At 41.7% G+C, this 17,370-nt stretch overlaps 1 protein-coding gene across 1 annotated transcript; it reads right to left on the reverse strand.

Moving 5' to 3' along the window:
- Positions 1–1,855: 1,855 nt before the first annotated feature.
- Positions 1,856–17,020, reverse strand: slc41a2a (solute carrier family 41 member 2a). The gene is made up of 11 exons (XM_086163291.1): positions 16,915–17,020; positions 15,342–15,783; positions 14,959–15,066; positions 12,689–12,760; positions 12,440–12,584; positions 11,645–11,791; positions 10,866–11,013; positions 8,923–9,002; positions 4,006–4,137; positions 2,443–2,591; positions 1,856–2,366 (listed from the first exon to the last, which is right to left on the reverse strand). The coding sequence occupies exons 2-11, from the start codon at positions 15,708–15,710 to the stop codon at positions 2,190–2,192; spliced, it is 1,527 nt and encodes a 508-aa protein (XP_086019417.1). The 5' UTR covers positions 15,711–15,783; positions 16,915–17,020; the 3' UTR covers positions 1,856–2,189.
- Between the last annotated feature and the right edge of the window lie 350 nt (positions 17,021–17,370).

Consider the following 17,370-nt stretch of genomic DNA (forward strand, 5'->3'; position numbering starts at 1 on the left):
TCCTTAGTCACCCGTGGTTTGTTGTTTGAGAAACAACGCACCGTCTTGGTGGGGATGATGTTGTCAGTGCAGAAGTTCACATAGTCCGTAATGCAGTTGGGAAGTTTTTTGATGTCCTCTCCCTGAACTTCACAGAGCACAGTCAGTCGTCTCAAAGCATCCCTGAAGAGTCAGTTCTGCCTCCTGTGACCACCTCCGGATGATCTACCATCTGCCATAGTGCTCCTCAACACAGGATCCTAAGGTGATCAGTAACCTACCATTTTTATGATATTGTGCACAACTGATGCATAAATTGATCAAACGAATAAACATAACAGAACAATCTGACCTCTGTGTGATGCCGGAGCTAATCTGTAAGGACCAGCTCCTCTGGTCTGGGTGATGGTGGCGTTGGAACAGGAAGGGGACCCAGCTAAGCAGATGCACAGTCTCTATGGCGATTGTTCAAGCTGGCACAAAAGGGGCTTAAACCCAAAAATGTGTGACACCAATAGACTATGACCCCAGATGTCACAGTGAGATAAGGGACATGTTAGGATACAGTATATCCAGGCACCATTAGCAGTTGCCTTATAGGAAAAATGATTGCCCAAGAGAAGATGTGCCATGAGTTGAAAAGAGTGGGTAGAATTTTATGGTATAAAAGATTGTGCAGGGCGGCGCAGTAATGCTGTGGTTAGCACTTCGGCATCATAGCTCTGGTTCGATTTTAGCAAGTGGAGCTTTCTGTGGGGAGTTTGCATGTTCTCCCCGTGTCTGCGTGGGTTCTTCTGTTTCCTCCCATAGTCCAAAAACAGGCAGAAGGTTAATCAGAAATATGCGGTAAAATTGCCACTAAAGAGTACATGGTTGTTTGTCTATATATGTGGTATATGAGGTTCATTGCGCGCTGTTGTTGAAAAATTCCATTGTCAGCGTCTTTTCTTGGGATTAACACGGTTTCCCGTGAGACCGTCCTTGTTGCTTCCCTCTTATCTTACATAACAGGAGCCGCACTCTCTGTTCCCAGTGAATCAAGGCTTCGTGCAAGTCTGCGATATTAGACAATTTTTTGTTACCATTCTATTTTCTGAGATTCCCTGTACTTTTCCACTCTCTCTTTGAGACGTACTCCCACTCCTGTACTTTTCCATTTCTTTCCCGTGAGGCACAATCCCATAGATGCTCTCAAGGTCCTGCGACGGCCTTGAAAATAGTTACCGTCTCACATTCCATTTCTATCTATTTCGCCACCTGTTTTGTGTGCAACATCATACCACTCAATGTCCATATTATTTAAAGTTTAAACAAGACAGACATGAGTCCCCTCTATACAAAGGTTTGAACTTTAAACCTTCACATAAAAGGGACTCCCTATAACCAACAAATCGGAGTCCTGCTGGAAGAAAAGCAGAAACCACCTCTATCTTTGTTTCTCTCCGCTCCCCATGGCTACGTACTAACCTCTCCTCTGATACAATAGGCCCCATCCACCATCGGCTAGGAGATCCAGACTCTGGCCTTGGACTGAGAGGGCGAGGGGGACCCAGTGCAGCTCCCAGGGGCCGTCAGCACCACCTTGCCTCAAGACCGTCTTCAACATGCAATAGCACGGGTAAGAAGTAACCATATGCTATCAAAAATAATGGGAAATGAGCAGACTCAGCCCGTTCCCTAAAGAACTTTGTGTAACCATCCAAACTTTTCTCTTTTAAAGAAGGTCGCTTATGCCCAAGCCTTAGAGACTACCGGTGTGCACCTCACATGTATCTGTGTTCTCTCTTCTCATGAGAAGAGACAATAAAAGACTATTCTCTCATCCAAGATTTTTTATTATGAAACCTCACATTTCTGCAACAAGCACATCCGAGTATTTTAAAGAAGTCTCTTCGCTACGCTGATGTACAATAAGAAACCCAGAGTTACATCTCACCCAGAGCTGGTATTCCATTTATACACAGTATTTTCCTGATTCTCCATAGCTGATGTGCACAATCTAAAAATTCTTTTTTTGCTTTTGCGTCTGAAAAACATCCATGAAAGTGAGGACATTCAGCATTGTACATACTACCCCAAACTGTGGAAAATCTATATATTTGCAAAAGAAAATCGCAACAAATCATGTTTTAAAAAATATTTTAAAAATGCTAATTTCAGAGTTTCCAAATATTTACACTGTATATGTTGATTTTTAATTCATTTTGAACCTACACACTGCCTGAGTCCCCACTGCACCAAAGCAAGAATAAGGCAAGAGAAAGAAGAGCACTTCCCAGCAGGTCTCCGAGCGCTGTGAGGTAGGGTATTGAATAACTGTCGGGGTCTTTACCCCTCTGCCAGAGACAGTGGACCATGCAGTCAGCCATGCAAAGTAGGCAGAAGACCTGAGAGGCAGAGATGTAAACACACAGTTGGCATTTTTACCAGTCAGTTACAACTTTGATTTTATGGTTGACTCACCTGAATCAGAGAAACCGACAAGAAGGTTAAAGTGAAGAGAGGACTGGGCAACGTCTGTCCTCCTTTCAGCAGGTAAATAGTGTACAAGAAGATAAACTGACCAGGGATGACCAAGAGAAGCAGAACCTGGGCAGACCTGCGATTTTGTCCTGTCACAACACAGTCAAATATCAGATTGTGAATGCGCACGTGTGTGTGAAGAGACAATTACTGAATCACACACAGAGAGACAGCAGTCAAAGTGATGAGAGAGAGTATTAGACCCACTTTCTGTCACTTTCTGTCACTTTGTGTCATGACGTCACATAATCTATGATCCTGGGTAATTAGGTCATAGGTCAATAGGTCGTATTAGGACATAGGTCATAGTTATATGTTTTTTTCCCCAACATCATGTGAGTGTCGTAGCTCAAAGCTGTACTTTATGTGTGTTCATCATGCGCTTAAAATGTATGCATGTGGATCATGTGTGTCCAAAGGTATGCATTGTGCCGGACCCATAGTGTGGGTCTGAAGTTGTCATGAGATGTGGGAATAGAAATGTCTAAGTTATGTCATGCACATCTTTGGACACACATGATCTTGCATACGTTGCAAGCACATAATGCAAAGCTTTGAGCTACGACCCTCACACCTTCTTCATCTTCTTCCCCTTTCGGCTTTTCCTTTCAGAGGTCACCACAGCTACGACACTCCCATGATGTTGGGAAATAAACTTACGTGAGTGTGACCTATGACCTAATATGACCTAATTACCAAGGGTCCTAAATTATGTGATGTTATGACACAAAGTGACAGAAAGTGGGTCTAATATTCTCTTGTTAGTACACTGACCATAGTGTTTGTGTACAACAAGAATGCTTGTTCTCCCCATCAGTGTAACATTCTCTTCTTGTCTACAGAGGTTGACCGTATCTTAACCTTTGACCTGTGGTCCTCCGAACACCCCCCCCCTAAAAGCTTGACCCCCCCTCCTCCACCGTTAAAGAATGAACCTTCAACCCACTGAGTTGTATACTAAAGCTGTAAAGACAATCTTTTCCCTTACAATCTTAATTTCAGTCTCAAAGAGGAAGAATAGAGATGAGTTCATACAGTAAAGTATTAGAATCTACTTAATCACCAAATGAACATGCATTTGTCATGGAATAACAGCATCTTATATTAGGAAGAATCACTTGAATCTTCTTTGATTGGAGCAACAGATATAAGACAACAGATATGAGACTGTAGCCACTCAGATAAAACCCCCTCTGTATCTCTGACATATCAGAAATAGGAGTTTTCAAATTCACACATTGATCTGTAATATGTAATACTATGCATGTAATGGAATAATTCCATATCATATTTATTTTCTCTTGGAGATATAGTGTCAATCAGCATATCCACTCATGCAGAAGCAGATTCTTTTGGATGATCAGACTGAAGGATTTGCAAAGAGAGTGAGGATGATGCTCTAAAGCTCATCGAATTAAAGATCTTCATTTTTCTCCTGGCTCTCCTTACAAAAAGCTGCCACATGCGGGGAATGAGTGAGTGATAAACAGCATCCCAGTTTACCTGAGCCAAAGAAAGTTCTGCAAGGGTTGTAGCACCCCCTGCGATCACAAGGAATTTCTCCAGGTGAGTAGTTCATATGCAGTATCGTAGAAATACGACTGGATTGAACTGAGACAAGGTTTCCTCCGACACCTAAAGAGAAAACAATACAGTTCAGATTAACAGTAAACTGATGTTAAGTGGGAATAAACTATTTTGTCATGGCAACTGGACTTGATTTTTTTCACTTGAAGATGTTTTACCTGTCATTCGAGAGGCTCCTTCAGTTTTACTAGACCAGGGGTCAGCAACCTTTAACATCCAAAGAGCCATTTGAACGCCATTTCCACGGAAAAAAAAACACTGGGAGCCGCAGTTACTTTTTGGGTGAGTGGTTAGAACAATAGACACAAACTTAATGATAATCCTGAGCAATCTGATTGGTTAGAAAGAAAAAGGCAGAACTTTAGACTCCATTAGAATCAGGGTTGCCTCTTATATAAGAGGAAAAGGGAAGATAAAAATGCTTGGGACGTAAGCAAATTCGGAAAAAAGGGGGTTGAACCAATATCCCAGCTGTGTTTGCCACTATGAGGAACACAAGTGAGTCCAAGTGAGCCCATGGCACATTGAGACTTTTGATGATAGAGACCACTCTTGTATTGAAAATATATAGTTTGTACTCAGAAGTACAATGGGGTGCAGATCTGGTCTGCGGTAAGTCTTTTGTTTATCAAGGTGTTGTCCTTTCTTGGGTGTTCCCTCACTGCCGTTATGGGGATTATATGTGAACAGAGAGGTTACATCAAACAACACCATGGTTTCATCTGGGTCCAATTTGATCTATCAACCTTGGTGGCATGTGATATTTGGATGGAGTGTCACCAACCAGAAGTGCCAGAATCCCTGCCACGTGTTTGGTGATGTTGTAGGTGACAGAGTTAATGCTGCTGATGATGGGTTTGAGAGGGGCTCCCTCTTTGTGAATTTTCGGGAGTCCGTAAATGCACGGCATGGCTTCTCCTGGGTACAGTCGATAATAAAGTGCTTTGTCTACGATCTGAGTAATGCAGCCTCAGGAGGGTTGTAATGGGAAAATTATTTACTGCTAAATTGTTTGTATCTCACTCAACCATCTTCCTTTATGACATGTAGAATGGAAAAATATTTACTGATGGACTGTTGAATTGTGCGTGTGTCTCAGGTGCGTATCTATATAAGATATCATGACATGCGGAGAACATACGAAGAAGAAACTGCAGAATGTTTTGAAAAAGTTCTGTACCCAGCTGCATGCAAGACAATGTCACGGCGCCCTGGCTGACTTATCATGCCCTGGGGAGGGAGGGAGAGAGGGGGCGGTTGCTCCCTCCCCATCTGTGACCTCCAATCACCCGACTAGGGAAGAAGTCACCCCCCTAAACTGAGGAAAGAATGTGATTGGCTGAAGAAGACTGCCCCCCCGGACAACTGACTCCTCGAAGGACTATAAACGAGTGACCTGTCACTCTCACTAGCAAGATTTGCATGCTGACTTCCTAAAGAACTCTGTTTTATGCTTTTCCCTTCTTGCGTGCAAGATAAAAGCAACGTTGCGCTATTTCTTGAGTGTCCTGACTCCTCTGTTGTTTAAGAATTTCTCGGGTTGGGGAAATTTACACGACAGTGTACAAACCAGTGTCTCCCTGAGCAGGTCCTAATTCCGCATAAATGTAGAGGGTTGCGTCAGGAAGGGCATCCGGCGTATTTGGACTGAGAGGATGAGGAGGGCCCACTGCGGTTCCTGGGGGTCGCCACCATTACCGCGCCTCAAGAACATCCTCAACAATTATCGTCTTCTTATTTATTCAGTATTAGACAAAACCTGATTTTTTTCGTCTCCGTGCTTTGCCTTTTTTCCTCCTTGGATTAAGAGAATCACCCAGGGGTAATAACAATCATTTATCCTTTATTATCCCTCGTGGGGAAATTCATTCTCTCCATCATGGATGAACCATGAGCAGTCGGCTGCTATCCATCAGCACCAGGGGAGCAGTGAGGGGTTCCATGTCTTGCTCAACAACACTTCAATACATTAGGTTATAACCTTTCTGGTTATCGATCCAGGAATGTTTGGGTCCAAAGACTATTACTCTACCTCCTGCGCCAGACCAATTTCTGTTCTACTTGTCAGCTGTCCAAATTTTTTGGGGATAATTTCAGCCTGGACAGTTGCCCCAATTGGGGGGGTCAGTGGTAGGCTCAAGAGAATAAGCTTCAAGAGAATAATTAAACACACTTTCTGTCACTTTGTCATCACGTCACATGATTTATGACCCATTACTAAACTTTAAGATTCAGAAGATATATGAGGAATGGAGAAGTGTGATGGTGCCCATTTTTAAGAATTAGAGGGATATACAGAATTGCGGTCACTATAGAGGGATAAAGTTGATGAGCCATATAATTAAGTTATGGGAAAGAGTAGGGGAAACTAGACTGAGAGCAGAAGTCATAATTTGTGAGCAGCAGTACGGCTTATTGCCTAGGATTGTGGCTGTTTTAGGGAAAAATGCAAACCTCCTTTTCTCTTGTTATTGTTCTTTTCAATTTATTATATCATATAATAGTACACACTGTACTTTCAGGTTGGTTATTTTTCACACCCTCAGCTCAGACTTCAGGGGATAACTTGTCTCAAAAATACTGTGCTTTGTCTCATAGTGGCGCTTCACGCTCACAGTGTAAACACACCATTTGATTGGCTCACCTGAGTGATGCTATTGTTGAATTAACTGGAGTAGCACATGAAAATTATCTATTCTCATGACTTAATTGTGCATTCATGATAAATGAAAGGATTGTAAACCCAGCTCTTTGGGGTTGGTACTACTCGATTCTTTACTAGATGGCAGAAAAATATTCTGAAGGGAGAAGAAAAGAAGGGAATTCATAGATTCGTAGAGTGGAAAAGGGAAATGCAAGGTAAAAAGATGTTTGGAGGGTGTGCTGTGGAAAAATGGCCACTTTCACCTGACTGGTCCAAAAATGATTTATTCACCACAATAATGTCTTCATACATCTCTATATGTGGTCAGAATGCAGTGCCAGATCGAACACTGGAATTCTCTTCCACTAAAAAGCAACAGATAGTGAATGAACCTGTGTATCTATCTGCTGCTGCTCAAACTTGTACAGCGAGTACAGTGAGATTGAGATCAACAAAGCTGTATGGTTTAGAGACAGGATTAAGGAAAAGACAGGAAGCAGGGCTGGAGGTAGCAGAGATTAATATGTTGACCTTCCCTTTGGAAGCAACGATGATGGATGGAATCAGGAATGACTCCATCAGAGGGACAGCGCATGTTAGGTGTTTTGAGGAGAAGGTCAGAGAAGCCAGACTGAGATGGTTGGGTCATGTACACAGGAGGGATAGTGAATATATTGGTAGAATGATGCTGAGGCTGGAACTGCCAGGCAGGAGATTGAGAGGAAGACCAAAGAGAATATTTATGGTTGTATTGAAAGAGCCCATGAAGTGTGAGAGAAAAGGATACAGAGAATAGAGTTAGATGGAAGAGAATGATTCACTTTGTGACCCCTGAAGGGAGAAGCTGGAAGGAAAGGAAGAAGGAGTCCATTACCAAGCCCCAGAAGGACTGGTAGAGAGGGCAAATCAAACTATCAAAGAAGGCCTAGCAAAAGTCTGTGTGGACACAAACCCCAACTATTGTATTATTTAATCTAAGGGCTACCCTAATCGCCACCATGAAAGTCAGCCCAAAGGACATTTTCCTTCATGTCAAAGCCTCATACTTTGACTGGAAGGAAAATGTCTTTTCCATTCACTACTGCACCAACAGACCACATAATTCTGTTGCAGTATGAAAACCTATGTGCATAAGTGAAACAACTGACTAACTCAGTGATGAGTATCTGTCAGCGGGTAACAGATAGTCACCAAGGTGCAGGACCATGACACCTCTCCTGTTAAGGCGGGTAATTGGGTTCTAAGGAAGGTCAACAAACTCAGTTGGTCCTCTCCTAGAAACAAGGTAGTTGAAGCTACTTCTCATTGTGAAAAGATTAGTTGATGACAGACTGAGTTACTGGATCCATAACACCGACTGTACACTTACTCAGGACCCAAACGAAAGAATACTGACTGAGGTTCTGATTGACTTGGGAACCTCACCTATTAACAATAACTTGCTGAGACCAAGACAGAGACCAAACAGGTGATAGACTGGCGCCCAGTCCAGGGTGTACCCCGCCCCTTGCCCGATGACAGCTGGGATAGGCTTCAGCATCCCTGCAGCATCACCTTTGTGTGTGTTTGCATATGTTAGTGTGTGTTTGTGTGTTGAAAACATATAATCTGCTTTTGTTATCTGCATGTGAGTATAAGCCTGTCTGGACAAAGACTGTTATACTTCCCTTCCGAGATCGAAAAACGCTGAGTGGAACTGGGTTGTTCCTGTTTCATATGATTGTGCAAAATGTTCCAGACAATGAATGTCGCATGTAATCAAGAAACGCCCAAAGGATAATAAAAAGAGAGGGTGCAGCAAATCATAGCCAGAGTATAAAGGATTGTTACAGAGCGTGACATCGTTTGCTCTCCTCGCGAGCAAGAAACCTGTTCTGTCTCCGTTTCTCCTTTCTCAAGAACATAAGTTTTGGCCGATCAGAGCTGCCAGTGTGTGTGTGTGTGTGTCTGTGTCTTTGTGCGGAGAATTCAGTAAAACAATACAGGGATCAATATGACAAACTACTTACTTAAAACTGAAAAGTACTGTAATAGTACTTTTACACTCCTTGTATTCACCAAAAATTCAGATCTATGAGCAAAATTATTAAATAAATTTAGTTTTTTTCTATTTGTTCTGTTTATATTAAAACATGTTAGTATGCTCACTGTGCCAACGCTAAACTTAAATTGTGATGTAAACAACTCACCATTAATGACTGGAGCGTAAACTACGATTCCCACCAAGTTTGGATCAGACACAGATTTGTCCAGAATTAGTCCACCAATGCTAAAAGAAAGGTCAAAACAAGTTTTTAGTTCACTTAATTTGACTTTGACATTTCAAAATAGTTATATGTGAATGAAGTGAAGTGAAAGGAGTTCACCATAGAATTAAAACACCTGATGGGCAGTTTTGCATATTTTTCAGAAGAAATGCTGCAATTAAGCCCCTGGAGATATTATTGTAAGAGGGGGCAGCATAGAGGTTAAGTAAATAAATACTTGTTCACCATGTAAAATACCAACTTTAGAAGTTCTTGACAAAAATTTAAAGCATTTGAAAATATTTTCCACAGGAGATGTACAATATAATTTATTTAAAAAGATTTTATTTTTAAAAAAGCATGGCACCAAACAGGCGCCATGGTGTGCCTAGCAAGCATTCAGCCAATGTAATTGGCAAGTGCTGAAAATGGTTTGTATCTTGAAGAAATACCTCTGAGTTGACTAAGATTGATATCAATATTCCCAGCCTGTGAGGCAGTTCTGATACCTCACTCCAAGTCCACTCGAAGTTCTCCATTTGATATTGTTGATTTTTTTAAGCCTGATAAGAGTATTGCACCTCTGTGCTCATCTTGTTTGATTTAGCCACCCAACAGGACGGGAACAGACTGGAAGAGTCAATTCGGACTGGTAAGAGAGTCACAGGTGCCAAAGTGTCGTCTACTGAGGACTTATCCATCAGGCATTGGCAACCAGGCCTTAAACAGGAGTGGGAACCAAGTAGTAAACATTACTGCAGATCAATCACACCTCAGAAACATCCTATTCTCCCTCCTCTGTGTTGTGGCAAAACACCATAATTTCAAGAGAGCGATGTTTTCTTTTTGAGATCAATTCTACAATTTGATTGCAGGGTCAGTCTTGTTTGTGAAGATGTACAGCCAAGAAAATGTCAGAATCAGAATCAGAATAAACTTTATTGACCCCTGAGGGGCAATTGGGGGTCACATGGGGTAGCAGCATCAAATTATGAAGATCATAATAAAGTATAATGAATTACTGTACAGAACTGTGCAAATTGTGCCATTGGTAAGAGACTGAGAGGTAAGCTGCGCTCTACATTTATATAATAAACACACCTGAGGGGAGCCACTCAAGGCCGGATGTAAGATGTGGGACGGATCTGCAAGGATTTTTCTAAAGTTTGGCTGTCATGGAAGCGGGACAAGGTCTTCGGGTTTGGCCAATTATTTTGGAACAGACCAAGGTAGTGTGCTCCAGGCAATTCAAGTCGTGGAATGGAAAAAATTGTGTTAACAAGTTTTATAAAGAAAAGATTTCAAGAAGTTTGGCATGAAAGGCTACCCACTGCTAGGGGTATACCCTATGGATTTTCGAAAAGACCGTTTGCACTTAAATCGGCTTTCATTTTTTTGATAAGGGTTTTTTTCTTCCACGATAGCCCCATGTGGAATGGGGTACAGATCACTGTATAGTAGCACAGCCAAACATAGGGACAGATTTTTCTCACAAGACATACCCTCCCGCTAAACACATAAATCCCGACAACACCTTACATTCCATTTCTTCCGCAAACAATAACATCTCTACCTCATCATCACTTCTTTAAATACAGATTACATCCTAATCAAGGTGCAGACTTCTTATCATCATTATCACCACATGCTGCACACCGTACATTGTGTGATACATACCCCTCCTATTTTCAATTTCGATAAGTGATTGAAGAAATATCTTTGATACTTGAGCTAAGACCTTTGTTGCGATTGAAGGGCGTGCAATTATAATGTATGCATGGGACAATGTTATGTACAGCAAGGCAAACAGTGCAAAGCAAGTATTTCGTAAAAGAATGCAACCTCATTTGTGAGTATGTTATAATGGTGAATATAGAGGTGAATACCTGCTGATGGCCATTGCTGTTATGATTGGTTCCCAGCCTGTGCGAAGCAGGATGTGACTCGCTGGGTGTTTGGAGGAGATGATGACCCAGACTGGGATCAGGCACAGAAACAACAAATCCACCAGGTACAATACATACGGGTATAGTTCTGTTAGGAAGGGAGAATAAAAAGATACATTACATTTCATATTTTTTTATATTATATTACTTCTGCAGCATAAGCCAAGAATCGCTCTGGAAGTTAAAGTTTTGGTCCTTAATATTTCTTTTGTTGGCCAGAAACGACCACGGGATCATAGAGCAATGTTACTGTTTACTGTTACTGTCCATTTACTTATGTAGATTTGATTCACTGTGAATATAGTTAGTTTTAATGACTGAGCTGTGTGAGTGTGAGCATGTTAGCAGCCACCACAGACTGGACATGCATCATTTCATTATCTTGCACTATACAAGGATTCTTATTCTATTCTATTCTATGTAATTAATGAAAATTGATTTGATAATATAACTCAAGGAGTGCAGTTAAAACAGTCTTGAGCTATTTGTCCATAGAGAACTCCCATTTTACACCTTAATGTCTCCACTCTACCACAGACCAAGGAGTAATATTATAATTTCTATTAGAATTAGTTTTCGCAGTATTTTTCACTGACACAGTTCTATTACCATCAATCCACCAAAGTGCCTAAATTTAGCTCAAGGTTCGTAAACGATAACATTGAAATTGTCTCACACCTAATGTGTCATCCAAGTATTTTTGCATGCAGATCGTTTACCTATGATGGTGTAAAACCACTGGCTAAAACAGGCCAGCATGGCCAGAGTGATAAGATCCCCAGCGCTCGCTGCCAATGGTGTGGCTACATTGTCCGGGTTGATTCCCAGTTGCTTGGAGCCGATAATCACTCCCACCATTAAAATACCTGGGCAGAGTAATAGACATGAAAAGTTCTTTATCCCTGAGGTTACACTAAACCAGTCTTGATGTTTTTTTTTTCTCCCTCATCAGTATTTTTCTTGAACAAAGTAATTCGGAAATAAACACAAGAACAAGGTATGGTTGTTTTGTCACTGGACCGCCTGGTGCATAGAGACAGAAAAGCATAGAGGTGTTTCAGTATTACATTTACTATGCTTATGTTGACAAAACTTAAATAAAACCTGATTTTATTTGAATTACATGAAAATGGTTAACTTGAGGCAGAATTATCCATGAATAGATTCATACCAAGGGCAACCTGACATTATGATACAACAAGTGATTAAAACAAGACCAAAATTGAGACGTGAAGCGATCCTAAATCTATTATCGATCATTATTGGAAATTAAACGAAAGCAAAGATACAGTATAGTCCATGATCAATTTTAAACAATAATTTGATTATATACTAATTTACACTATATCGTTCAAACTGTGCTGCAGCACTTCTAGCTGCAATGGCGTTGTTTCAGTGGCTGCGCAGGATTGAACAATGGGACAAGCTTAGTAAACCTGGGACTGAAAGTGAAAAGATAAGGAGGTGTGAAAGACAATATAATTTCTGTCTGTGAATATTTTTAAATAGATTACCTTGGAGCAATGAAGCCATAAATGCAGTCGAGACACTGGCTGAGCTCAGAAGTATCACATGGTTAAAGGGCATCCCTTCATCTGCCATCCAACCCAACAAAACTGCCATTAGAGAAGCTAATAGGCCCAGTATCGTAGCTTGTAGCTGCAAAATCAGGAGCACTCAAATGTTGCTTCACAGGGGAACTGGCTCATTTAGAGATTTTTAATCCATATGAATAGCCAAATTCTTTATATAGCAGGTGTTACCTGTTTGAGTGCCAGATTCCCAAGAATCAGCATCCATTTTTCTCTGGGTACATCCATTTTCCCTGCATTCACCTAAAAACATATGAAAACTTTTGTTCATATTCCTTTGGTAGGTCTTACACACTAAGACGTCAGAAAAGTAAATAATCATATCATAACATTAACATGTGTTGCTAAGATGCTAAAATGACATTGGAGAATATCAAGGGACAGTTTCAATAGAAGGCCAGTTTGGATATTTCTAAAAAAGCAGCTAATGGACATCCGGACTCCATTAGAATCAAGTCTAACCTAGGGGCATGAAGTTTAACATAAAAGCAGAATCAAATATAACCAAAAGGTGAGAGGTCTAACCTAGAGACAGGAAGTTTAGCTTGAAGGTAGGACAAGATAAAACCAGGACCCAATTAGAATTAGGTTTTGTTAAACAAAAGGTAGGATGAGATCATTGCATAAAAGTGTGAAAAGCCACCCCCAAGGCATGAGAAAGGAGGAAATCAGGGATGGGAAAACATGCCTCCATGCCCATATACACCAACATCTTGCATTATAAAAAGCGATATTCTGTTAATGAAAACTAAGGTCTTGTACAGGATAACTCTGTACTCCAGAACAACAAATATAGCTCTCTGACCTAAACACTACTGGACCCCAGGGCTGGTTTGAGTTTTCATTTTTCTCAGAAACTTTAAACACTTTTTGAGAAAAAAGACTCAGCGAATGATAGACTAATGTATCGAGGCTTAGGAAAGGCCATAGTCAGTCTCCAGCAAGCCCTTGACCCAGTCCACCGTCCGGCCTGAAAATCCACATTATTGGCCATCTAATATAAACCATTTATCGTGGTTCAAATGTTTAAAAAATAAATGGATTACAGGGTAACCAAATGGATTGACTTGGTTTGAGTGACATTCTCTCTTAATCATTACACAACATCGTTTCATGAGGCGCAGGGGCGGACTCGGGCAGGGAACCACACCTTCAAGGCAGGAATCAGGGTTGAAGCGCTTTATTTAGCTAAACAGGCAGGTAGGTAGGGTGTCGCTGGCAATTCCCTGGCCCCGAGACAGAGTCACACAAGGCTGGGTCTCACCAGGATGGGCCCCAGGCAGGGTCAAGGCGGGTCAGGGCAGGAGGTCCAGAGGGGGCCCACGCAGGGTAGTGGTCCGGACATGACAGGGATCCGCAGTGGTCAGGGTTGCTGGACAACCACAATCCCCCGGCGCCAGGCAGAGCGTGCCGCTGCCCTTTATAGGGCTCTTGATTAGCGGCCGCTGCTGCAGCTGGCGCCAATTACGACTTGAACCCAGCCGTGTCTCCTCTCGGCTGCCGAGAGGAGATCCTGACACATAGATTGTTTCTGGAGGGACATTTGGGCTGACACGTCTATGGCAGATCCAGCCATATGGTGTTGTTTTCTCCTGTCTCCGTCCCCCTGCTGATCTGAGTTTCCTGATCATACTCCTTTGTTTTCTCTCCCCGTCACCTCTCCCCCTATCGAGGCCCTTGATCATACTACCTGAGTGTCCTTTTGTTCCTTTGTCTCTGACCGTGTCTGGGGGCCCCATTCTGAGCTCAAAATACATCCGATCTGTTCAAGAACCATCTGCAACTATACCCAAGTACAGGGCAAGTTCTGTGGCCCTGCATTCTGGGTCAGTCTCTAGTCTCAGACCCATTCTGTGTCGGTAGGCTCACCATGACCTGGAACTCCAATAAACTTGTATCACTTTAGCAAACTTGGAACTAGAATGAGATTGTTTTTTTCTTCAACATATGTTGAAGATGAAGAATGATTGAAGAATGATTAACAAAACCAGCGAATAATTTAATAACAATCATTACAGCATTCATCTTTCAATAAAACAGAAACTTTAGGACTGGAACTTTGTTAGCATACTTGACACAGAGGACACTGTAGTGTGAGCTAATGAGCCAATGTTGTAAGACAGACTCGCTAGCTAAATTGGCAAGTTTTCCATGTAATCAAGCCAATCAAAATGGATTTGAAAATATTTTGTGCTGCCGCCACACCCGAATTTTCGATATGGAGATTACTAAAGTATTATTTTATCTTATCGTTCATTGTTTGAATGAATAAAATATTACTTGATTATATTAGAATACTTTATTTCAATATTTTAAATGCAAAGAATACATGTGCACATTAAATCCTAAATTTTGTCCTCAATATCGTGACACCCCTAGTTTTGTTAAATCCTTGATGTGAATGAAGTACACGTATCTGTCTTCATGTGCTCCAAACTCACAGCTGTTGAAAGTCTCGAGGCCATGGTCATTTCCAGGTTCCCCTTCATGCCCAGTACCGCAGGAACCAGAATAAACAGCTCGGTGATTGCTTGGAACACATCCCAGTTCTGATATCACAGTAAACACACAACTCAAAATATGCTCAAAACTATCACGCAAATGTTCTTTTTATCTGTGTGAAATTTATAGAAATCAGTGAAATGAAACTTTTTTGAAATTCATTTTCATAATGTGAAGCCTTCTCCTCTGATTGAACTCTGTTGAAAATATTGATTTGCTGATGGGACATTTTCAATGATTAACTGTAGACTTTACCGCACAATCAGGCTCCTGATAAGACAAAAACTAATGACCCCCTTTGAGCTATGCCATGTTTCCTCACCTGAACCACATCTAGTAGCATCCCAGCAGAGACTGTTCCAAATCCTGCCATCAGAAATGGCACCAGTACCTGCAAGAACATGGAACAAACGGACTCAGCAGATACACCCCCAGCATTTGGATCTCTTGCTGCTGAGGATCCATTGAATCGTGATCCACTACGGTGTTCATTGGAGAGGAGCGTATCCGTCTCGGTGTATTCATGTTGCACATAATCAGAAGTGGATTTGTGAGGGGAAATCTTCTGATCATCCTGAAAATGTCTGAGGTTTCCAGAGTTTTTAGGAAAGGACTGGTTCAGTTTGAGTGTTTGGCTCGCCGTCCCTCCCTCTGAGCCACTTGGGGACAGCTCTGGGATCATGGTGTTCATTTTCAGCAGGGAGATACCCTGCTTTTTGGGCTCCTTGGAAATAGTGACACCACGCTTGTCCCGAACGGCTGGCCTGAAGGGAAATCAAAATATACAGTGGGTTATGATTGCGATAACAGGACTGGTTAAAAACAACAAAATCAATGAATCCATGCTATATTGCCATATCTCAAGATAAATGGCTAAGGAACTTTGTTTTTCTCTAAAGAATAGACCTAAATCAGTTAGCCAAGGTGTACTACGGGAAAGATTCTTGTATGGATGAGAGTAGCGAAAGCAGTGCTGTGCAAAAGCAGCCGGTTCATGAGGATGACCTCTGTATCTGGCAAATAATAGGTCCTTGTAGGTGATGCTATTGACCAATTTGGAGTCATCTGACAGTGTAGACTGGGTGCATTATCATTCTTCATGCTTGTTTCCTGACTTAAGCACTGAAGCTGTGTTGTCTGATGGTACCATGGGCTTCGATGGAAATTCCTGAGAGATGACCTGCAGTTACAGCAAAATGCCACAATGCTGAACCACACAAAAAAGTCTCTATTATGAATCCCTCTATCAATCATCTGCCGCTTCTCCCACACTCAGGGTCGCGGGGGATGCTGGATCCTATCTCATCGGCAAGAGACGGGGTACACCCTGCACAGGTTGCCAGTCAATCACAGGGCCACATATACAGACAATAATTATTCTCTCACCCATTGGGGGCAATTTTTCCAAATTTTCTTCCAATTAACCAACTGCATGTTTCTAGACTGTAGGAGGAAACCAGAGAATCCGGAATCGAACCAGGGTCCATCATGCCGGCCTCTATTGTGAATCATTCATAAAATTTTGGAAATATTGAATCGACTTGTTTTATGATATCAAAAAGTCAAAAGAATTGAAATAAAAACCTGCAAATGTATTCCTTTTAAATGACAAGCTATATGAAACCTAAATAGCATTTTCTTTCTTCCATGATACTAAGAGGCATATAAGATCTCAACCACATGGTTGAGGCTAAAATAAGACCTTGAAATGAGTTTTAATTTACAAAACCAATCGATTTGAGTTGCTGAATTCCAACTGGCGAGTCCCCTAGCCTCTCCACAAACACTGGTACTTGGGATGAACCAGTCCTCAAGAATGTATTTCAAAATTCTATGACTTAAATGTTAGGTCGACACCCTTTGTTGAAAAGATATTAAATATATCAGTTCCTTACCTTATTGGCAAATTACAAAGGAAAAAAGAAGAGCTGTATGATCTCAAACTCCACTGCTGACCATGATCATTCTCCCTGGTGGCATCAGTCTTACTCTGAGCGGAGCATTTCCACAGTGAGTACTTTATCCAACACACACACACACACGCACACACACACACACACACACACACACACACACACACGCACACACACACACACACACACACACACACACACACACACACACACACACACACACACACACACACAAGGGGTGGCCGGATGGTGTCAAACCCCTAACTGCTCCCTTGGAGCTGGTGGACAGCAGCCTCATTAACCCATCATCCATGATGGGATAATTGGGATGGGCTAATTCCCCACAGGGATTAAAATGGATAAACGATTATTACACAAATTCACAATCTGCAAGGGGGCTCTTACACACTGCTGCCACCAGAAAGAATGCTAGCACAG

This window comes from Fistularia commersonii, chromosome 17, assembly GCF_037954325.1.
Source record: "Fistularia commersonii isolate RoL2024-O1a breed Wild chromosome 17, RoL_Fcom_v1.0, whole genome shotgun sequence".
Classification (NCBI taxonomy): domain Eukaryota; kingdom Metazoa; phylum Chordata; class Actinopteri; order Syngnathiformes; family Fistulariidae; genus Fistularia; species Fistularia commersonii.